A 23,773-nucleotide genomic window follows, 5' to 3' on the forward strand; every position below is an offset into this window, starting at 1 on the left:
TAGCTGCATCCCAGACTAGCAGACCTCTTTGACCTCCTCGCATAACAAGTGGCAGCATTAAATCTACCCACTTTCTTATAACAGCTTGTGTGGCCCAGGCTTTTTCAGTTTCAAGGACAAAAATTCCTGAAACACGTTCAATCTTTTCCTTCTTGCCCTTAGAAATTATTAGAGGTAGGACTTTAGTGCCATCCAGATGAATTGCCAAAATACAGGTCACACGTGCACTTTCATAAGCAGTGGAGGGAATGTACACTGAGGAGGCACCCCGCTGTTCAATTGTTGTTTGAGATGATTGGCCCATAAACACTGCAGTTTCATCCATAGCAATCATGTTGGAAAGCTTGTATTTAGAGAAGTCAATCTCATCAATAAAGGACTTGAATGCAAGTGCTCGCTTAATCACTTGAGCATCTTCCAGCCTAAACAATGTCGTGGATCTTCTTAAAGACAATTCATTTCTCTGAAGGAAATTATCCAGCCAGTGTTGTGATGCTTTGAAATTTTCAGAGGCTATGTTAAACTGTGGCGCCATTGCAAGGGCGAATTCTTGAATATGAGCCCTATTCACAACCAAAGCCTTTGTTCTCCTGTCAACAACCCATTCACAGATCAGATCTTCCAGCTCAGAAAATATTGGTTTCCGACCTGATCCACACTTGCGTTTGTTAGAATTTCCCTTTTCCACTTGTTCAACTAGTTTACCATACTCTGCTCGCCACTTGCGGAGCAATCGTATATTCAACATTTTTTCTTTGCAGAAAGCAGCAAGATTTTGGCCCCAAGAATCTTCCACGATTCTCCTCTTGTACTCCACAGAGTAGCTTTTTCTTTTTGTGGCCATGCCTAAGGGTAAAAGAATAAAAAATGGCACTAGGGTATCCTGGGTGGGTGGGGGGGTGATCTTTTAAAATGATACAGAGGGCATCAGAGGGGGGGAATCAAAATGGCACAAGAGAATCAGGGGGATGGGCGGTTACCATCTTAACAGTATGGAGAGAAAAACGTTAGCTTGCCATGTAAAAGGTAAATAAAAATTGACATGCAAATCCTTTAAACCAGATTTTTGATTTTACAGTTAACAATCTGGTTTAAAGGATTTGCATGCCAATTTTTATTTACCTTTTACATGGCAAGCTAACGTTTTTGGAAATGTGTCTGTAACATGGTAAATGTACACTTGTAAAGTTTGAACTTGAAATCAGCTTTCAAATCTGTTAGAAAACAGCATCCTCCACATACCGTACAGATCAGAAACAGATTTGCAGTTTGCTTTTAAAACACTAGATGGCAGCATCACTATGTACGGTATCACTACAAGTACCGTATTTTCACGTAGATAACGCGCACCCGTGTAAAACACGCACACGGGTATAGCGCGCGAAAAACACAAATGTATGTACAGAAATTTTTATATACCGCGCACACCCGTATACCGCGCATGCTGCCCGACTCTCCCGTTGCCGTCCGACTCTCCTTTCGCCCGCCCCGACTCTCCTCTCCCCCTTGAAGTCCTGTCCCCACCCTGAAAGCCTGATGCCCCCCCGACGTCCGATTCACCCCCCCCCCCGCAGGACCACTCGCACCCCCACACCGAAGGACCGCTCGCACGCACTCCCACCCGCACCCGCACCCCCACCCTGAAGGACCGCTCGCACCCCCACAGCTTCCCAGGCCCTCCTGCCCTCGACGCAAACCCCCCTCCCCCCAACAACCGCCCCCCCAAGAACCTCCGACCGCCCCCCCAGCCGACCCGCGACCCCCCTGGCCGACCCCCACGACACCCCCACCCCCTTCCCCGTACCTTTCTGTAGTTGGCCGGACAGACGGGAGCCAAACCCGCCTGTCCGGCAGGCAGCCAACGACGGAATGAGGCCAGATTGGCCCATCCGTCCCAAAGCTCGCCTACTGGTGGGGCCTAAGGCGCCTGGGCCAATCAGAATAGGCCTGGGAGCCTTAGGTCCCTCCTGGGGGCGGGGCCTTGGGCACATGGTCGGGTTGGGCCCAGGCCTCACTGTCAGCTCTGCCAGTCGATGTTACAGCCATCGCCATGGAGCCATCGCCATACAGCCCCACAACTCTTCAGTGCACCTCTTACTGCCTACACTTGGGGTGGACTGCACGCACTGCTTTATCCTTAATATACCACTGCCTGGGCCCCAGCATGTCTAACACGGGCCCCGCAGGCTAAAGGCTTTTGCAGAATACGTGTCTGATATGTTTCAAATCTTACATTTATTTAACATTTGTTATCCCATACACTGTGTGGACCTTCGGAGCAGCTTAAAAAATAATTAAAAAATAGATTTAACACAGTAAAAAAAAAGTTACAATAAAAAAAGGAATATAAAATAAGCATGTGGTTAAAAAGCCATGCAAACAGCTCGTATACCTGAGCTTTTGATGCAGCGAGCAAAGGCGTTCATAAAAATGGGTTTGGAGCAAGGATTTGAACTTATGTACAAAGTTCACTTATTTATTTAATTCATTGTCTATCCCGTTTTCCCCAAAGAGCTCAGAACGGATTACAGGCATAATATACAGTTAACAGGTTACTATTTGTATTGGATTTGCCATAATTTCAGGACAAGTTTGTGATACAAGTTTTTATCCTAACTTGTCACATACTAGGGGGTCTGATACTAATGTACACAATAGACATAATAACCTAGATCTTTTTCAGAACCCCTTACAGTCAACTTATTTGAACTCTTCAAATAAGTTATTTGACTTTTTTTGATTTTTGATATTCTGAGTTTTCCCTTTGTCAATAGTTATCGATAACTATTGACAAAGGGAAAACTCAGAAAATGCAGAAAAAAAGATAAGTTGAAAGATTATTTATTTATTTACACAAGCACTGAAATATAGAAGCACTAATGCCCTAAAGCACTTTATATAAAACATAACGGTCTGATGAGGAGGCTAGTGCCACATAGTATTTGGCCTCTCAAACCAATTGGCTAATACTGGCACTTCTGAAGACCAATGAATAAGTAAATATTATAAATTAATATGTTATGAAGTACTGTTTGAGAACAGGAGTGATAGCATAACAGTACAAAGGACTGCTGTACACATTACATACCTATAAATTAAGCATTTATAAACATACAGAAACTGTTTATCAAAACCTTATAAAAATACCCTCCCCCCCTCCCAATACCCTTAGGAAAAATAAGAAATTCATTTAAAACCTATATTCCACCCCCTCCTCCCCCCACTGGATGTGCAATTAATATATCAGTAAAAATCAAAACTAATAATTCTACAAAAGACATCAATGGACCCCATATTAATTTGAACTTTTTTGTGTTCCCTGACAAATCAGCATTCATTTTTTTCATATTTATAAATTAAACATAAATTTGCCCACCAGAATGCAAAGTTAAGATGGTCCCAATTTTTCCATTTCTGCGTAATCAGTTGTACAGCTGTACTCGTCATAATTAAGAATAGTCGTCTTTTATATTTGTCTAAGGGATCTTTTACATGCAACACCGTACCACAGATCACTACTTCATAAGTCAAATCTAAAGTATTATTAATATGTCCCCAAATTGACTTCCAAAAAATCAATATCTTAGGGCAATAAAACAGTAAGTGATCCAATGTTCCTATGTCTAGATGACAGTGCCATCATCTATTAGACCTAGAATTATCTAGCTTATTTAATCTAACCGGGGTCCAAAAAGAGCAATGTAACAAAAAAAAAACAACCAAGTTTGTTTCATAGATGCTGACGCTGTACACCTCATTTTCCAAGACCAAATACGTGGCCATCGAGATGCAGAAATATACTGCTTAATCTCAATGCTCCAAATGTTTCTAAGAGCGTTTTTAGGTTTCTTATATACAAGTTCAGATATTAATTTATACCACCTGGTTGCTTGATGCCCTAGCATATCTGTCTGAAAACGGAGGAACTGCAAGCTATAGCAATTTTTCAAATTACGCCAACCCTTTCTGAATAGCCTGCTTCAGTTGCAACCATTTATAAAATTGAAATTTTGAAATACCAAAAGATTGTTGCAACCGTGAAAAATCAAGCAATTTTCCATTTAAAATAACATACTCTAATGTTCTTATGTCTGCCTGCATCCACTCTTTCCAGGCAATTTTAGATTCGCCTATTTGTATCTTGGAGTTTAGCCATAGGGATTGACTCAAAGACTGTTATATAGGAATTTCAGTTAATTTATTGATACATCTCAGGGTCTTCCAAGTATCCAAAATAATATTATTATCCTTAGCATAACTAGGTAGCTTAATGTCCAATATATGAGACAGATGCATTGGGGACATAATTTTCCATTCCAAAATTAACCAATCTGGATAATGTTCCATGAGGTCAGGCAGGATCCAGTACATACCCTGATGCAAAATATAGACCTGATGATACGTAAAGAAATTTGGAAAATTCACCCCCCTCCTCTCCCCCACAACCGGTTTTTGTAGATATACTAAAGCAATTCTAGCAGTTTTTCCCATCCAAATAAATTTTTTTTTATTTCAAATATTTTTTATTGAAATTTTTAAACAAGTGGAACATAACATATAGAACAAACATGGTAGTTGCCAGTGTTCAAGAACATAAATGGACAAATAAGGTTTTCAAATAATAAACATGTCCATCCAAATAAATTTGATAAGAATACTATTCAATTTCTTATAAAAAGACCCCTGAAAATAAATTGGTAACATACCCATTTGATAACAAACCACAGGCAAAATCATCATTTTAACTGTTTGGACTCTCTCCCACCAAGACAAATGTAGCAGGTTCCATTGCTCACACATTTCTGTAACCTTTAGCAATAAAGATTTTTCATTTACTGTCATTGTCTCTTCCAATGTCTTATAAATCTATATACCTAGATATTTTATACCCTCTTCTTTCCAAAGAAAAGGGAACAAATCAAACAATCCTTTTTGACAATGTACATTAAGCGGAAGAATTTCTGATTTACTCCAATTTATTTTGTATCCTGAAAATTTTCCAAGCCTTTCAATCAAGTCCAGTAAATGTGGAATAGTAGATTCAGGATTCCTCAAATGAAGCAGAATATCATCTGCATAAGCAGAAACTTTATATTCCCGACCAGCGTAAGGAATACTTGAATCTCCTCTGCTTGTTGAATAGCCAGTAGCAAGGGTTCCAGTACAATATCAAACAGAGGAGATAAGAGACATCCTTGTCTAACTCCCCTCTCTAACCTAAAACCATCTGAGAAAGTATTATTTATGTATAATCTAGCAGAAGGGGAGCCATACAAGGCTTTAATCATTTAAATAAATCCAGAACTCACCCCAAACCAATCCATTGCTTGGTACATAAAGGTCCATTCTACATGATCAAATGCCTTCGTTGCATCCAAAGATGCAGAGAAGGTCGGATTTTCCATGGACTTTGTTAAAGCCAACATGTGAAGAGCCAACCTGGTGTTATGTGAAGAATGTCTATGAGCAACGAACCCAGTTTGGTGCATACCTATAATATAAGGGAGAGCCTTAGCCAAGCGTAAACCCAATAATTTAGCCAAAAGTTTTCCATCGACATTAATCAGAGAAATTGGCCTGTAATTTGAAACCAACAAAGGATCTTTATTTGGTTTCGGCAAAACTATAGTCAAAGCTTCTGCCATAGTACCTGAGATGCAGCCTTTATTCAGTTGAACCTGATACAAATTTAATAAATAAGGCAGTAATGTACTTTGGATCCAACTCTAAGGGACTTCAATGCTGTCTGAATCTCCTTCAGTGTAATAGTTGCCTCAAGAGATCCTTTTTTATGCTCAGAAATTTTAGGACCCTCAATTAAATTCAAAAACTCTAAACCATTAAATTCTTTATTTGAATAAAGCTCAGAAGAATACAAAGATTTATAATATTTCAAAAACTGTTTTAATATATTATCAGTTTGAGAATGAGTAACCCCATTTTCATCTGTAATAGCCACAATCTTTACTTTACTTTTTTTTGCTTTTAAATAATTAGCTAGTAATCTTCCCGCTTTATTCGAGTTTCCATAATACAAAGCCTGTTGAGAAAACAGTTCCTTTGTAGCCCATTTAGAAGAGATCTCATTATATTTATATTTAGCTTTTAAAAGGGCCTGAAATGTATCTTGTTCCCATTTTATGGTTAATTGCTTCTAATTCTTTAATCTTTTCCTCCAATTCAGAAAATTCCCTTTTAGATTGAGTATTGACATAAGCCGAATATGAAATTATATGCCCTCTCATGGTAGCTTTAAAAGCATCCCATAAAGTTTCCAACGAGATCTCTTCTGAGGAATTAAGTTGAAAATATTCCTCCATTTTTACCTGAAATTCCTCAATAAATTTTGTATCCCCAAGCAGTGCATTATTGAACCTCCAAACAGGTCTATTACCATCTTGTTCCACCAATTCAAATTCTATCCATATTCCACCATGATCTTATAAAATAATTGGATCTATGGTACCTTTCTTGACCTGCTGTACCAGATTATCTGAAACAAAAATATAATCAATCCTAGAAAATGTTTTATGAACATGTGAACAAAAAGAAAATTCCTAAGCATTAAAGTGTAAAATTCTCCAAATGTCTTTCAACCCCAAAAAATTGAATCAAATTATCCAATCCTAATGATTTAACCAGTCTACTAGGTTTTTTATCCAACAGAGGATCCATAACAGCATTAAAATCCCCTACCACCACTAAATAGCCAGAGGTAAAATAAGATGTTGGAGTGTTTGAAAAATTCTATTTGATTCGAATTAGGACCATAAATGTTAAAAAGCGCCAGAATGTCATTACCTAAGCTCATGTTCACATGTACCCATCTACCCATAGGATCAGCTGAAATTAAATTAAATATTGCATTACATTTTTTGTTTACTAGTATAGCTACCCCCACCTTCTTTCCCACAGCAGGAGCATAAAAACAGGGTTTTACCTAACCTCCTTCTAGCTTTATTGATTCTATGGTGGACAAATGGGTTTCCTGAATATAATATATATCCGCGTTTCGTTTTTTAGGAAAATTGAGTGTTTTTTTCCTTTTAATAGGATGGTTGAGCCCATTGATGTTTAACGAGAATAGTTTCAAATTCATTGTGAACTTTTAATTAATAAAACCAAAATAAGTAAACCCAGATTATTTAATTTAACATTTTGTTATATCCAATGCACATCCATAACCACCCAATATAACACCCCCTCTCCCATCACCCTCCCCCATAAATAATACGATTGCTTGAGAGTTCTTAAATAGACAAGCAATCAACAGCTCCCTCCAGGCAAATGCACTCCTTTAGTATCCCTAAGCATAATATTAATTTAATTGTATATATATATAATCAAGCAAAACATGTTAAAAATAAACTAAGTGATTAATTAAATCATCAACAGCATGTAATCATAAATTGATTTAAAAGGACCATATATTCTATAAATAAATTAAATTGATCATAAATATGGAAAATGGAAAAATAAATTATCAATAGGTGAGTACATCAAACCTTAGGTTCAATTGTTCCCTCATGTTAATCAAATGTATTCCTTACAGGAAGATTTCAAATGTTAAAAACAAATCATGACCTATTGCATTAATTACCATAAATCCAAATCAACTAGTAATTGCAGGACAAGAATATTATAAATCTAGTATTTCATTAAAAAATCCAAGAAATTCAAATAAAAGAACTAAAAATGTTATATAACTTCACAGTATATGTTTAAGTCTTAAAACAATAATTCTCCATCTCACTACCACTTCCAAAAAAAAAAAAAGAAATCAAACCACAACGACAAAACTAGTTTTGCCCTAATGCTTGACTTTGATCCTTTAAATCCTTCTGCAAACTTCACATAGAGTTACTAAAGACAAATCATAAGCATTCAAGCAGAAAGAGTGCTTATATACATTCCAACCTGTTTACCGAGTGTTAAAATAAAATCAGAGGAAGATAAAGTCAACTTACATAAGTTCAAATATTCTTCATTAGGATCCATTGCCAAGACTACTCCTTCAAACTGTAATTGACGCATAGAAACAAATTTCTCATTCCTCTACCGGAAGTAATTTAGAGGGCGGAACATCTCATTTTCAACCAATAACAACAAACTTAGGGCTCCCTATACAAAGTCGTGTCAGCGGCCGCCCTACGCCAATGGCCCCGAACCCCATAGAGAATTAAAGGGCCTCGGGGCTGCCGCCGCACAAAAGAGGCAGTCACCAAGTAAAGAAGTGTCCCGCTGACTGTCATCCAGTACCACAAATCCAAAAACTCTCCCTATCTAACTTCCAGCATCATGCCAAATGATGATATAATCCCTTTATTTCTTTTACTTTTTTCCTTTCCTTTTCCCTTTTTTTCCCCCTTCTTTCCTCCTTTCCCCTCCCACCAAAGGCAAATCCCTTCCACTCCCATCCTACCCTATGCCTAGGGATGAGACACTTTAATACATTTTAATTCAAAAATAAACCAAAACAGCCACAAATTCACTCCATGACATTCCATTGCTGCTGTCTCATAAAGCTTCCCGTTCAAAGATTGGTCAAATTGCCGATAATGGACAATAATCCCAAGATCCTCTTCCATCCGATCCTTCACCCGAAGTCAAAATCACATCCATTCTGTTCTCATGCGCTGCTCATATCTAAATTCCAGGCAATAACCTGAACATTCAAATTAAAACATAGCAAGGTTTCCCTCCGAAAGTCCAACAGTTGCCCTTGAAAAGCAGGCAATCAGTTTCCATTTTCCCACATAGGAATTGGTGCAAAGGAGCGAAACCATCCAAGCTACAAGCAATTCTGGTGAATCCAACCTGTTACCTGAATGAGCAAATATGAGTAAAAGCAGAGAAAACTCCATTGTATAAGTTCAACCAATCTTCTTTTTCAGGAACCGCCGCCATGAACAACGAAGCAGGCAAGCAAACTTCTCTTCCCCCACAGAAAATGGTCCAAAAGGGCGAAACTATCCATTTTCAACCAATAACGCCAGGTTTAATAAGTAAACATGGAACCAGCTGACCAACTGTCATCTCAAGCTCCGACACTGGAACACTTCAACCTGTCACAGTTTACCATATTGATTCAATGTAATCCTCTTTTTTCCAAAACCTTTTTTTCCCCCCGACATTAGTAATTGTAGTATTGTATTACTGGAACATTTTGTACAGTTTACACAAATGCAAACCACATCAGCAAAATTACCAATCACTATTTATTTCATTGGCTCCGATTGTTGTTGAGAGATGAATTCCTTTAATTTTTTAGGATCATCATATTGAGATGTTTTATTTTTATACGTGATCCGCATGACTGCGGGGTAGAAAAGCCCATATTGTACTCCAAGAAGTCTTAGTTGAGGTCTTAGATTTAAAAATTCCTTCCTCAAATTCGCTGTGTTTTGGGGGTTTTTTTGTTTTTTTTTTTTTTTTTGCAAAATCAGGAACTAATAGGATTTTTGACTCTTTATATGTTAAATTTCTATTTTGCTTTGCAAATTGTAATATCTCCATGGCCTGTTGAAAACGCAAAACACAGAAGATCAACGGTCTAGGAGTAGAAGAACCGTTGAACCGTTTACTTGGAATTCTGTGGGCCCTTTCTATTTCAAATGGAAACTTAAAGGAGAGAGGGACCAATTTGGGAATAAAATGCTCTAAAAATGCAATTACATCTTTCCCCTCTGAATTTTCTGGTAATCCCAGAAGCCTAATGTTTCTTCTCCTAGATCTGTTTTCCAGATTTTCAAGCTGATTTGATAATTCTTGCATTTCCTTGTGGATCATAGCCGATTCTGCCTTTTCCATTCTCCCCTCTAGACTTTCTAAATGAGTATTTGTTACCTCGATCTGTTTGGCTAAATTAGCCACCTCTTCTATCACTGTCTCCAGATTCTCTGAATTTCCCTGCAGTAGCAGTTTAATACAACAGAATTCCTCCATAAACTCAGCCTTGTCTGACGGCTCAATGGGCAAGGGAACTTTAAACGGTGTCAGCTGTTCTTGCTTACTTCTCTTTGATTTGTTCCCAGAAAACGCTGTTTCCAAATTAATTTGCTTAGTTGAAGCCATAATAGGGCAGAAATGACCAATCTAGCAATAGACTTTGAATTTTTGAACCAAAAAGAAATCAAAGTTATGCCTGGAGGAGCGGAGCTAGCTAATTACCCATTCATCTTCTAGCGCCGTCAAGCCACGCCCCTGAAATAATTTTTTTAAAAAGGCCGCACACTAATGTTAACAGTGCAAGGCCATATATTCTGGAAATGAAAAAGGCCAATTAAGGATTTGCTAAGCCCATTTCTTTGCATAGCTTAGTAAAAGGACCCATTTATGTACTTAGGGCAGGATGCAAAGAGCGCCGGCAACTCAGTGGAAAACACCAGGTTGGAAGTGATTTTCAGTTGCTAGATAATGCTCAGCACAAATAGCATGCAAATTATATGCATTCTGTTTGTGCTGAGTACTGCTGTGAAAGGGGAAGGAGCTGTGCCTGATACAGTGCACAACTGAGCAGTAGGCGGAGCTCTTGTGCTCAAGCCCAGTACAGTGCAATTCCCCTTCTGTAAAAGGTTGTAAAAGCAATAAATTCCTAAATCACTCTTTAGCATCTCAGGCAGCTTCTCATGAAAAAGAATTTTGATCATTGTTGCTCATACAGCTAAAAACCTATCTTTTCTCCAAATACCTGACTAGCTGACATTCAAATATACGATTATGTTTAATGTTTATAATCTTTTGTAAACCCCGTAGAACATTTTGGTAACGCGGTCTATAAGTATAATGTTATGTTATGTTATGTTATGTGGCTGTGATCATGGAGTTCCAGTAAGCAGCATCAAGGACATAAGAATAAACCCAGCTGCAGCTTCTTTTGCTGCTCGGAAGTCTTTTTTTTTTTAAGTTACTTGTGGATTTTAGACACAGCTGTTAGGCATTTATTTATTTATTCAATTTTCTATACCATTCACCCAGGGGAGCTCAGAACAGTTTACATGAATTTATTCAGGTACTCAAGCATTTTTCCCCTATTTATCCTGGTGGGCTCACAATATATCTAATGTACCTGGGGCAATGGGGGGATTAAGTGACTTGACCAGGATCACAAGGAGCAGCATGGGTTTAAACCCACAGCCTCAGGGTGCTGAGGCTGTAGCTTTAACCACTGCACCACACTCTCCCCATGCACATAAGACAAAAAAAAATTCAAGCAAACTGCTCCCACTAGGGAAGTCACCAACTGCTCCAGACTTCACAGGAAAGTTTGCACGATAAGAGGTGAGCATTCCTTGCTGTTCATTACATGGAGTGCTCATTTTAATACTAATGAGCTCCTCAGAATACATTTGCACAGGATTCTCTGTGGCTGATACCGCATTTAAGGCTCCTTTTACTAAGCTGCGGTAGTGATCTTAGCACGTACGCTAGACGCTAATGCTTCCATTGAGATGGAGTTAGTTTTTCCGCGTAGCATGGGGGTTAGCGCATGCTATAAACGCTACCACAACTTAGTAAAAGGAGCCCTTGGTAACAGACTCCCAAGAATCTTTTTGTGCATTGGAGGCTGAGCTAACTTGCAAATAAGACTGGTTACAACTAGTCTTACTTGCAAGGGAAGCTGTTGAGTATCAGGGCCTTAGTTAATGGACTGAATGTTGCTACTAACCAGTTAATTGCTGGCTGTCTAATCAAGCTCCTCTCCTAAACCTAGCCAGTTAAGGAGCAGCCATTTAGTGGAGATATTCAGCGGCTCCACCCAGTTAAGTGTCACTGATTATCATCTGCTGACCAGCTCAGCCTCTTCTGCCCAGTCCAGTTAAACTCCTTTGAATATTAACTCCAATACTTTTATTAGATTTGGGTTTTCATCCAAGCAATGAAAGAGCTTATTAACTAATGGTTTTCACTCATTTTCTGTCTATAGGAAAAATGCTTATCAGTATATTGGCACCATGCACAATATTCAATCTAGTTTAAGGGTGCTCTATCTAATAAACCTCCAATCTTCAACTCGATAGTGATCTTTACTATCAGTTTTAGTGCATCCTTATAATTTCTTTTAACATTCAGGAACCTCAGCGCCACCACTCAGAGCTCAAACTCGTTCATTGCTCTAAGCTTTACGTGTTAGCTCCTTTTTTATAGCTATAGCTTTTTATAGCTATAAACTTTTTATAGCTATAAACTTATTTGCTTTTGTAATATTTATTATTTCTTAGCGTTTAAGCAGTTAAACAGTAAAGCTTAAAGCATTAAGCAGTACTTAGCTTTATATTTTGTGGTCTCTGGCTAGGGGAAACATCTTGCCGACATGTTTCGCTTTACAGCTTTATCAAGGCTTAACCCCTGAAATATAACAAAAGCCAACATCATTTTCTTATTATCGACACAGCTAGATAAAACTTTACTGCAGTGCCCTGTATTTTAAGGCTTACCTTGCTAATTTACCGCCAAGATTTGTGACCACTCTATCCACAGATATGGCGGCGGCGTTCTTACTAAGAGTTTAAATAGAGCGGGGCCCCAATTAGCATAACCTGCGTCATCACGCCGTGTAAGCGTCACCGGGCCGCCCCACCATTCAAGATTTAAAGTGTTAATATAAATAAATAATGAAGATAACCATTACTAAGGCAACCTCCTGCTCCAGACTCATGTTAGCTATAAAAAGGATCCGATGAGGAGCTAACACGTAAAGCTTAGAGCAATGAACGAGTTTGAGCTCTGAGTGGTGGCGCTGAGGTTCCTGAATGTTAAAAGAAATTATAAGAATGCACTAAAACTGATAGTAAAGATCACTATCGAGTTGAAGATTGGAGGTTTATTAGTATATTGGACCATAAATTGTTGACTGTCTAGTTTCAAAATTAAAAAGGTGGTAGAAAACATTGCCTCCTCTCTTCTTTCCTGTCCACTCACCCACAAATTACAAGCCAGCTTTTCTAAATGTGCGCCCCCATGGCATTTTTCAGGATTTTATTTAGCAAGTCACTTTATTGAAGGTTGATTGAATAACAGAAAGCCAAAGCACTGATATCCTTCAGCAAAACAAAAGCATAAAATACTAATTAATTTTGTCCTTGTGTGATTATTTCCTTCATAATATGTCACCCAATGCCTTTTAAGATCTTTTTTAAAAAAAATATAAATTGATAATCCTTTTTTTAAAAAAAATATCTTTATTGGTACAACAGGAGACAGACATCTCCACACAATCAGCAAAGTGCGGTACAACACAGCCAACAATGGTAAAATGGCACAAAAAAACAGTGATAGAAAACCAAGGCAAACTAGACACAGTCAACTAGTGCATAGACATTGTAGAAAGGTAAACACAGCAACCCCCAACAAAAGGTGTGTCCAGAGAAGAATGTTCCCGCTTCTTTTGGGGTTTCCTTTGTTTATTGATAATCCTAACTTCAGTCATTCCCTTTGCTGCAGACTAATAACTAATTGCTTTGGAATAAATTAACTTGTTCATGGAGTTCTATTTTTTTTTATACCTCAGAAGCCTGAATAACAACAGCAACTGAAAATTATGTTAATTCGCATTGGTGTATTAGTCTAACTGCAGTGTTCTGCCAGGTTTCACAATTAGATTTTAATGACCTTGCTTTGTTCAATAGAATGTCTGATCCCAGTGATGAAACAACCCCCTGTCACCAAGAAAACAATTGTGATTCTAGAGAATTTGGAAAAGGCTTCTTTAGCTGAATTATTAGAGGACTTTCTGGCACCTCTTGACAACCGTGGATCTGCACACCCCTGTACTTTCCAGAGAGGTAAAGCAATGGCGTTTTCTGTCTTTCACACAGCACTGCGGTGATTACTATTTGGATTTAGATCCAGAAGGGAGATTCAGGGCCACTTCTGGATTTCTAACATCCCATAAGAACATAAGAATTGCCGCTGCTGGGTCAGACCAGTGCCCAGCAGTCCATCGTGCCCAGCAGTCCGCTCAGGCGGCGGCCCCTAGGTCAAAGACCAGCGGTGTATTATTGGGCTTGTAGTGCTGATTTCAATGGGCAGAATCAGGGTCTTTAAATTCTACCCCACTTTGGGATGTAAATTTAAAAACAGCACTGGCCAAAATGTCTTCCTTCTGGAACTGAATAACTTGACAGCTCTGTCCACAGAGATGCCAAGCTACCCAGTTCCAGGCTGGAGACTTTATGACCATTTCTAGTTTTGAACTCATGTCCCAAAGCATTGTGGGATTTGTACTGTCTGATTCTGCCCATTGAAATCAGTTCTGCAAATCCCATAATGCATCAGGATGGGGTGGTCACAAGTCCAGAACTGTCCAAAAACCTCCAGCCTGGAACTGGGTAACTTGGCATCTCTTTGCCTTCTATTCATCTGTGCCAGTTGGACCTTGGCAAGCTATGGAGGTGGTTTACTGAGGCCTAAGGAGGAAAAGTGGCCATCATGATGGTCTCTATGATGCTAAAGGGCTGCCATAGATGCAATACTCCTCAGGCTGGAAATGTTCTGCAGGCCCATCGACGTAAATCATGTGGAAAGGTTTTTGAAAATGGAAGATGAAAAAAGGGGGGTGGAAGGTAATTCTGAAAGAATAGTTGGTTTAAGATTGATGTTCTAGTTTTCATTCAGTTTTATTGTCTGTTAGTATTTAAACATTTACATTACATTACATTACATTACATTAGAGATTTCTATTCCGCCTGTGCCTTGCGGTTCTAAGCGGATTACAAAATTGGGTAAAAACTGGACATTTCCAGGGAGTTTACATATCAGGTATATAACATATACATAACAAGTTTACATAACAATAGCAATACATACAAATTAGGAAGATTGTTACATAACGTTGAGGGATGGAATATTCCGGTTACAGATGGAGGTTGCTTACATAGTGTTAAGGGAAGCAATATTCTGATCCCGGGTGGAGGTTGTATTTTTAGGTTTCTGAGAATGATTTTGGGGAAGGTTTGAAGAATTTGGCTAGGGGATACTATAGGGGTGGTGTTTATGGAAGGGGTATGCGTGTGCGTGTAGGTTAAAATGATGGAAGGTGTTTTTTGAATAGAAGAGTTTTGATTTCTTTCGGAAAAGTTTGATGTCTGTTGTTTTGGTCAGCAGTTTGGAGACGGTTGGGTCAATTTTCGCAGCCTGTGTCACTAGAAGACCACTTTCAATATGAAGCCAGCACAACAATTCATTTTTTAAACGCTGACTGTGGCCGACTAAATTAGCTCCAAATATTCAATGATAGGCCATATGCAGGCACTGGCATTGAATATCTGAGGCTAAATGTTCCAGTGCTGGCTGGTTGGGACCCACATAAGATAGTTATGAAGGCCCCAGTTGAATATCAAGCAAGGTCTGCAGAAAAAAAAATCAAGAGGTCCCCCCAATTTCTTCTCCCCCTGGCCTGATCTTTCCCTGCCGGTCTACTTCCCCCCAGTCATGCAACCCCAATCTGCCTTCCCTCCTCCCTTTGACCACGCAATCCCCCTACCCTTTCCTACATGGAGTATAGAGCCCCTTGGCCTGCTTGCAGCTCTTGATGATCCAGGGGTAATAGGGGAAGGTGTAAAGCCCACTCACTCCTTCCCCTGGTTGCTGCCTTTCCAAAATGGTTGCAGTGACGTCTAACAGCAGCTTTGTAGTATGTCAGTGCTTTTGAGCTGTCCTAAATTCACCTGCTTATATGTATGCTAACACTGAATATTGCCAGCAAATTTAATCATCTCACTCATCATCCAAATTTCCATATCATTTATAAATAAGTTAAATAGCACCGGTCCCAGTACAGATCCCTTTGGCACACCACTATTTACCCTCCTCCATTGAGAAAAATGGCCATTTAACCCTACCCTTTGTATTCTGTTTGATAACCAATTCTTAATCCTAATTCAACATTGCTTCCTATCCCATGCCTCTTTAATTTTCTCAGGAGCCTGTCAAAAGCTTTATGGAAATCTAGATACACTGCATCAACCGGCTCGCCTTTATCCACATGTTTATTCACACCTCCAAAGAAGTCAAGCAAATTGAACCTAACCTGACTCTGTCTTATTAAATCATATTTGTCTACATGTTCCAAACAACTGCATTGCCCTATCATAGTTTGCAAGCTAAGTCGAAATAGGTAGCAGCATACGGGGGCCTGAGATTTTCCTTCCACTACTGCAATTGCACTGTTATACCTATGTTCAAGCTACAACATGATATAAACATAAAAAGATTGTGTGTGCAGTGAGTATTTTTGTCACTGATTTGTTGGTTTCCTGCACAGTGCCTGTATTTTTGGAGTGTGTTTTACAAGGATTACCGTATTTTCACGCAAATAACACGCACCCGTATAAAACGCGCACACGAATATAGCGCGCAGAAATCACGATGATTTGCACAAAAACTTTGATATACCGCGCTCACGGGTATACCGCGCATGCTGCCCGACGCTCCTTTCGCCCGCCCTGACTTTCCGTGCGCTGTCCCGACTCTCCGTTCACCCCCCCTGACTTCCGTGCACTGTCCCCCCTTGAAGGTCTGTCCCCATCCTGAAAGCCTGATGCCCCCCCCCCGACGTCCGATAAATCCCTCCCCCCCCCCCCGAAGGACCGCCGACTCCCCAACAATATCGGGCCAGGAGGGAGCCCAAATCCTCCTGGCCACGGCGACCCCCTAACCCCACCCCGCACTACATTACGGGCAGGAGGGATCCCAGGCCCTCCTGCCCTCGACGCAAACCCCCCTCCCCCCCAAGAACCTCCGACCGCCCCCCAGCCGACCCGCGATCCCCCTGGCGACCCCCACGACCCCCCCACCCCCCTTCCCCGTACCTTTGGTAGTTGGGCCAGAAGGGAGCCCAAACCCTCCTGGCCACGGCGACCCCCTAACCCCACCCCGCACTACATTACGGGCAGGAGGGATCCCAGGCCCTCCTGCCCTCGACGCAAACCCCCTCCCCCCCAAGAACCTCCGACCGCCCCCCAGCCGACCCGCGATCCCCCTGGCGACCCCCACGACCCCCCCACCCCTCTTCCCCGTACCTTTAGTAGTTGGCCGGACAGACGGGAGCCAAACCCGCCTGTCCGGCAGGCAGCCAACGAAGGAATGAGGCCGGATTGGCCCATCCATCCTAAAGCTCCGCCTACTGGTGGGGCCTAAGGCGCGTGGGCCAATCAGAATAGGCCCTGGAGCCTTAGGTCCCACCTGGGGGCGCGGCCTGAGGCACATGGTCGGGTTGGGCCCATGTGCCTCAGGCCGCGCCCCCAGGTGGGACCTAAGGCTCCAGGGCCTATTCTGATTGGCCCACGCGCCTTAGGCCCCACCAGTAGGCGGAGCTTTAGGATGGATGGGCCAATCCGGCCTCATTCCTTCGTTGGCTGCCTGCCGGACAGGCGGGTTTGGCTCCCGTCTGTCCGGCCAACTACTAAAGGTACGGGGAAGGGGGGTGGGGGGGTCGTGGGGGTCGCCAGGGGGATCGCGGGTCGGCTGGGGGGCGGTCGGAGGTTCTTGGGGGGGAGGGGGGTTTGCGTCGAGGGCAGGAGGGCCTGGGATCCCTCCTGCCCGTAATGTAGTGCGGGGTGGGGTTAGGGGGTCGCCGTGGCCAGGAGGGTTTGGGCTCCCTTCTGGCCCAACTACCAAAGGTACGGGGAAGGGGGGTGGGGGGGTCGTGGGGGTCGCCAGGGGGATCGCGGGTCGGCTGGGGGGCGGTCGGAGGTTCTTGGGGGGGAGGGGGGTTTGCGTCGAGGGCAGGAGGGCCTGGGATCCCTCCTGCCCGTAATGTAGTGCGGGGTGGGGTTAGGGGGTCGCCGTGGCCAGGAGGGTTTGGGCTCCCTTCTGGCCCGATATTGTCGGGAAGTCGGCGGTCGTTCGGGGTGGGGGTGCGAGTGGTCCTGCCGGGGGGGGGGGGGATGTATCGGACGTCGGGGAGTCGGCCGGGCAAGAGGGCTTGGGCTCCCTCTTGCTCCGATCGTGGATGCGGGTGTGGGTGGGAGCGCGTGCGAGCGGTCGTTCGGGGTGGGGGTGCGAGTGGTCCTGCCGGGGGGGGGGGATGTATCGGACGTCGGGGAGTCGGCCGGGCAAGAGGGCTTGGGCTCCCTCTTGCTCCGATCGTGGATGCGGGTGTGGGTGGGAGCGCGTGCGAGCGGTCGTTCGGGGTGGGGGTGCGAGTGGTCCTGCCGGGGGGGGGGGATGTATCGGACGTCGGGGAGTCGGCCGGGCAAGAGGGCTTGGGCTCCCTCTTGCTCCGATCGTGGATGCGGGTGCGGGTGGGAGCGCGTGCGAGCGGTCGTTCGGGGTGGGGGTGCGAGCGGTCCTGCTGGGGGGGTGAATCGGGCGTCGGGCGGGGTGGGAACTATGTTTTAAAACTTTGGTATACCGCGCTCACGCATATAACGCGCGAGGGGTATGCGCGGTAGGTAAAAACGCGTATAACACGCGCGTTATATGCGTGAAAATACGGTAGGTTACTTGCCCAGGGTCTGAAGGAACAGTATAGGATTTGAATCCACAGACTCCTGTAGCTGATGTACACACTTGAAGGTCCATATTCTGAGTTGGACGTCCTTTCTAAAATTCCACTCTCTCCAGCCAATATTATTCAGCAGTACTTAGTCAGTTGGGAACGGCCCCAGGCCAGCTACGTATCACTTAGCTGGCTATCCAACAATATTCAGCAGGAGATAGCTAGCTATCTCTTGCTGACTATCCAGTTCACTGAATTGGCTGGTGACCACGTATGTCAAGTTTCTTTCAAGTTTCAAGTATCTTTATTCTTTGATATACTGTTTAGCAAACAGGTACCTAAGCGGTTTACAATGGAATGAGTTAAAAAAAATAAAATAAAATATATCTAAAATTTGAAATAAAAGGAAAAATAATAAAAAGGGGGCAGAAACAGACTGACATACTGGAACAAGACAGGAGGAAAAATTGGGTACGTTAATGAATACATAGAAATTGAAAATCAAAAATTAAAGGGAGGAGGGTGGAGGGAGGGGAAGATTCATTATGACATAGCCAGTCACTGCCAATATTCATCAGCTAGCTGGCTAAGGCACGTGGCCAGGTAGACCCACCTAAAAGCTTGGCCGGCCAACTGATGAATATCAGCTTGGTAGGCTAAGTCCTTGGCGATGAGCTTTGATCCAGAGATTCAGTGCCAGTGGCCAGATATGGCCCCAGCATTCAATATCTGAAATCACCATGGACCACAGGAGGTAATCAGGCTGCCTCAGCAGTCTCAGTACTGGCTCCTATAAATCTTTAAGAAATAGTGCCTAAGTAGATGCCCTCTTAAATTAGGCACCACCATATCAAATTACCTTCTTAGGGGTATTTTTGTAAGATGGCACCTGGCTGTAAGAGTGAGCAACATGCAGAAATGTCAGTATTTTAGTCATTTATGTGCATAAGTGGCAATGTACTCACATAAATGACCTCTTATAAAATACTGAGCAGGGAAAAAGTATTTTCCTTGTTCACATGTTCAGATTCTATAAACAGTGCTCCACTCTGGTTGTCAATCAGGCACTTATATCTAGCGGCTAAAGTATCACTAGACATTTTTGAGGTAGGTGCCAGTACATTAGGCCATGTTTTACTGCGCCTAATGTACTGGTGCCTATCTCGCATGCCTGGTGATGCCTATGTTTACCACACCTATTCACCACCCCTAACCATGCCTACTTTTCAGGTAGGCATCGTTAAGTGTTAGAAGGTGCCTTGACTTAGGCGTTGCTAGGTGCTGCTCTGAGTTCGAAACTCTTAAGTAGTTGTTTTTTTTCCAATGTATGTCAATTAACTTCAATAGTGCGGTCAGTTACCACACCATTTTTAAAATCTGGTTCATGGTTCACACTTTCACCATGGGTGTGCACGTAGGCAGAGTTTACGTGTGTTCATGCAAAATGTAGGTATAGGGTTACAAGATTTTGCATCTGGAAAAATAGAGTATGTGACCCGCCCCCCCCCCAGCTCACCCCATTCCATCCTCGGCTCCACCCTGTTCCAACTCCTGGCTCCTCCCCCTAACCCCAGCCCCACGAAAACCTCGTCTCTTCGGGCCGAGTCTCACAGATGCAATGTGATGATGTTGCATGCATGGTCACATGTGTGTGACATCACCGCTTCGCAAGCGCAGATGCACTCCAGACTCGTCCCCGATCTCAACAGCTTTTCAAAACCTGGACAAAGTGCCAGGTTTTGAAAAGCCGTCCGGATGCCCAGACATCCTCTAAAAAGAGGACATGTCCAGATAAATCCAGACGTCTGGTAATCCTATATAGGGATAACATTAGTGTTACCGTGTTTCCCTGAAAATAAGACAGGGTCTTATATTAATTTTTGCTCCAAAAAACACATTAGGGCTTATTTTTTTTTCATGTACAACAATCATCTCTCCTTTCCTCTCCTCCATCCCAATTCTTCCTCTTTCCTTTTCATATGTAGCATCTTTCCTCCCCTCTCATCCAACCCCTTGTATAGCATCTTTTATCCCTCCCTTCCATCCCCTGTGAAGCAGAACCCCACCGACCCTTCCACCGTGAGAATGGCATACCATACCTCCGAGGCCTCCAAAAAGAGCAGTGGCGGCAGCACTCTGAACGGGCTGCTTTGCAGCCTTCCCTGCCAGGGCCTTCTCTCTGCCACATCACTGATGACATCATCAGTGGTGCAGCAGGGGAAAGGTTGCGAAGTAGCCCATTCAGAGTGCTGCTGCCACTGCTGCTTTAGGAGGCCTCGGAGCAGAGGTATGTTTGGTCTCACCGGGATGGGGGGGTCACTGAATTGACAAGTTCAATTTTTGGGGCGAATTAGGCAGCACTGGTGCCAGGAATGGAGTGGACATTTGAGGGGTGGGTGTGCTTCAGGGGTTGATCTTAACTAAGGCTTATTTTTGAGGTAGGGCTTAAATTAGTAGTGTCTTTAAAAATCATGCTAGGGCTTATTTTGGGGGAAAAACGGTAGTGATTGCACATTAAATGAAGGTTCACTTTTGGCCACTTACACTAATATCTGATAAAGAAAAGTAGATGCTTACTTTTTTTTTTAATAACCTGGGGTTGAAATAGACACTTTTATGCTGCTTTAAACTAGGTGCCTGGTTATTAAATTACCCTCCATATGGGCAATAATGCAGAATTTAAATATATTTTTAACTTTAGATTAAATTAATTAAAAAGTGTTACACTACTTATGGAAAGTATGCAACAGCATTATTGTTCCCAAACTGTGTGTTGGGACCCCAAAAAGGGTCATGTCAATGGTGGATGAGGTCACAGAAACAGAACTTCTCCCCTTAACTCTCTGTAATCTTTGTCCGGTAGTGCCATCAGCATGAGGCCTGTAAGTCAGGCCTTGTCCCTTCCTTCCTGTGTGTGCTTTCTGTTAACCTGGGAAACGCACACAGTCTGAGTGCTCACTGAGACACGGGGCCTTGTACTGACTGCTGCTACCACCACCATGTGCTTTGGATAAGGGAGAAGACGAGGGATAAGGGAAAGTTGTTGAGGCCTGCTATTTTGTTTTCATCATCCTCTAGGGTCATCTGAATTTTTCAGTGTTAACCCTTTCAGGACCAAGGGACATATTTGTCCCATAACTTTAAAATCCTATAAATTTTGATTGGGATAGTCTACAGTTCTAAATTTGATATGTACGGATTCCATATGATACTGCCTTTATGTAAACAAACTGGTTCCGACATTCATTCATTAGCGTCGTTGCCAGATTGACGAGAAGATTCACTTGCCACACTGTCCATAAGCCAGAAGTTTGATTTTTTTTAAAAAAAATAATGATATTTCACAAAAAAAAATTCAATTTTTTGGCATCTGCAAGCCCTTTTTACCATAAAAATGTCATCAAAACCACAAAAATTGGCCTACGATCCTTATGGTCCTGAAAGGGTTAAAAGCAGTGCTTTAAAAGACAGTGTGAAAACCAGAGTATTGCTTATTATTATTATTTTTTTTTAATCTTGCTTTTAGTGAATGGTTCGTCGGACTCGTATTATTTTCAAGAGAACTGTTATCTGCTGGGAACAATTGCTAAATCCCATCTTCAAGGCTCTGATCTGCTGGTGCAGCAGCACTTCCGCTGGGTCCAGCTGCGGTGGGATGGCGAGCCCACCCATGGTTTACTGCAGAGATTCCTGAGAAAGAAAGTATTGAGCAAGGTAAGAAACGGGAACCATTGAAAGAAGATATGATCCCCCAGGTGCTCTGCCTGGTAGAGCTGCATTCCAATAGACAAGAGGAACAATTCTGTTTTCAAACTCCTAAGAGCTTCTTAAAAGTACCGAGTATGAGAGGCTTCGCCGATTGTTTTCCCTGAATAGAGATGGAAGTTGGTTTTATTGCTGAACATTTTGGTTTCCTGCTCTAGTGCTGATAATTAAAGGGTTGCAGGGACATCTTGTGCTTCATAATATGTGTTAGGCTTCCTCCCACACAACAATCATTCTTTAACAATGGGAACATTGCACTGCACCCACCGGCAGAGAAATGCGGAACACTGAAACCTGGCAGAAATTTAGAGGAGTCCTGTGTGATCCTTGTTGGTTTCTGTGCTAAAACTGTGACAATTTCATTGGCTGCGCACATTTTGAAGGAAATAGGATCCTTTTACTAGGCTGCGATAAAAAGTGGCTTTAGCACATCCCTACTTAATTAGGGTTACCGTATGGCTCCAGAAAAAGGAGGACAGATTGAGATATCCGAGTTTTACTTCCATTGAAAGCAATGGAAGTAAAAACCCAGATATCTCAGTCTGTTCTCCTTACCTCCATTGTTTTCAATAGAAGTAAAACCCGGATGTCTGAATCCATCTGGTAACCCTACACTTAATCCTCCACTGCCCCAGTTATATTAGATCCATTGTGAGATTTCCCTTCTGCCAACTTCAGCGTCTACTGACTTAGGCCAAAAGGAGACTTAGATGTTTTTTTGATTATGCCCCTCCACGGCAATTTTTACTGCTGTTTTAATGCCTTTAGCGCATGACCTTTAAAAAATTACCATTTGAGTGCTCACCACCATCCATTTTGTAGGCGGCAAGGGCTTGTACAGTATTCCTGCATTAACCAGTTAGAGCAGTGTGTCTCAAACTTTTTAGCTCTGGACTATTAATTACTCTATTTTTCTCACTATAAGATGCACCTGACCATAAGACGCCCCCTAGATTTAGAGGAGAAAAACAAGAAAAAAAAACCATTCTGAACCAAATTGTGTACTAATATATACCAGGCTCTGCACCCAGCCCCCCTTACTCCATTCCATGCTCTGCACCCAACCCCACACTCCTTGCCAGGCTCTGCACCCTGTCCCCCCTCCCTGCCAGATTCTGCACCCTGTTCCCCTCCCTACCAGGCTCTGCACCCACCCCCCTTCCCTGCCAGGCTCTGAACCCAGCCCCCTTTCTTCCCTGCCCTACCAGGCTATGGAGGCAGCCCCTCGCCCTGCCCTGTACCCTGTACCCCCTCTGGTGGTCTAGTAGTAGGCCAGGATAGGGTACAGGGCAGGTCTAAGTGGTAGGCAGTCCCATCCCCTAGGCAGCCCCCAGTCCCACCCACACCTTTAAATTCTGGTTGTCCAGCGGTGTATCGGCAGGAGCGAGCTTTCTGTGCTCCTGCCCTTCCCTCGCTGGATGGCTGCCTCGGGGCCAGCAGCACACAAGGCAGGAGCAAGCTTTTCAAGCTCCAGCCTGGGCCCACGCTGCTCCCTGAATGGCTGCCGTTAGTTCTCACGAGTTGGAGAGTTTCTGGCAGAATGAATGATACAATGGATATAGGACA

At 42.7% G+C, this 23,773-nt stretch overlaps 1 protein-coding gene across 1 annotated transcript in view; it reads left to right on the forward strand.

The window, feature by feature from the left end:
• CTTNBP2 (cortactin binding protein 2) overlaps nt 1-23,773 on the forward strand; it is a 330,426-nt gene that overhangs the window by 236,037 nt on the left and 70,616 nt on the right. Inside the window, 2 exon segments of the mRNA XM_033959698.1 lie at nt 13,629-13,784; nt 21,969-22,156. Coding sequence (XP_033815589.1) covers nt 13,629-13,784; nt 21,969-22,156 — 344 coding nt within the window.

The sequence above is a fragment of the Geotrypetes seraphini genome, chromosome 9, assembly GCF_902459505.1.
Source record: "Geotrypetes seraphini chromosome 9, aGeoSer1.1, whole genome shotgun sequence".
NCBI lineage: Eukaryota > Metazoa > Chordata > Amphibia > Gymnophiona > Dermophiidae > Geotrypetes > Geotrypetes seraphini.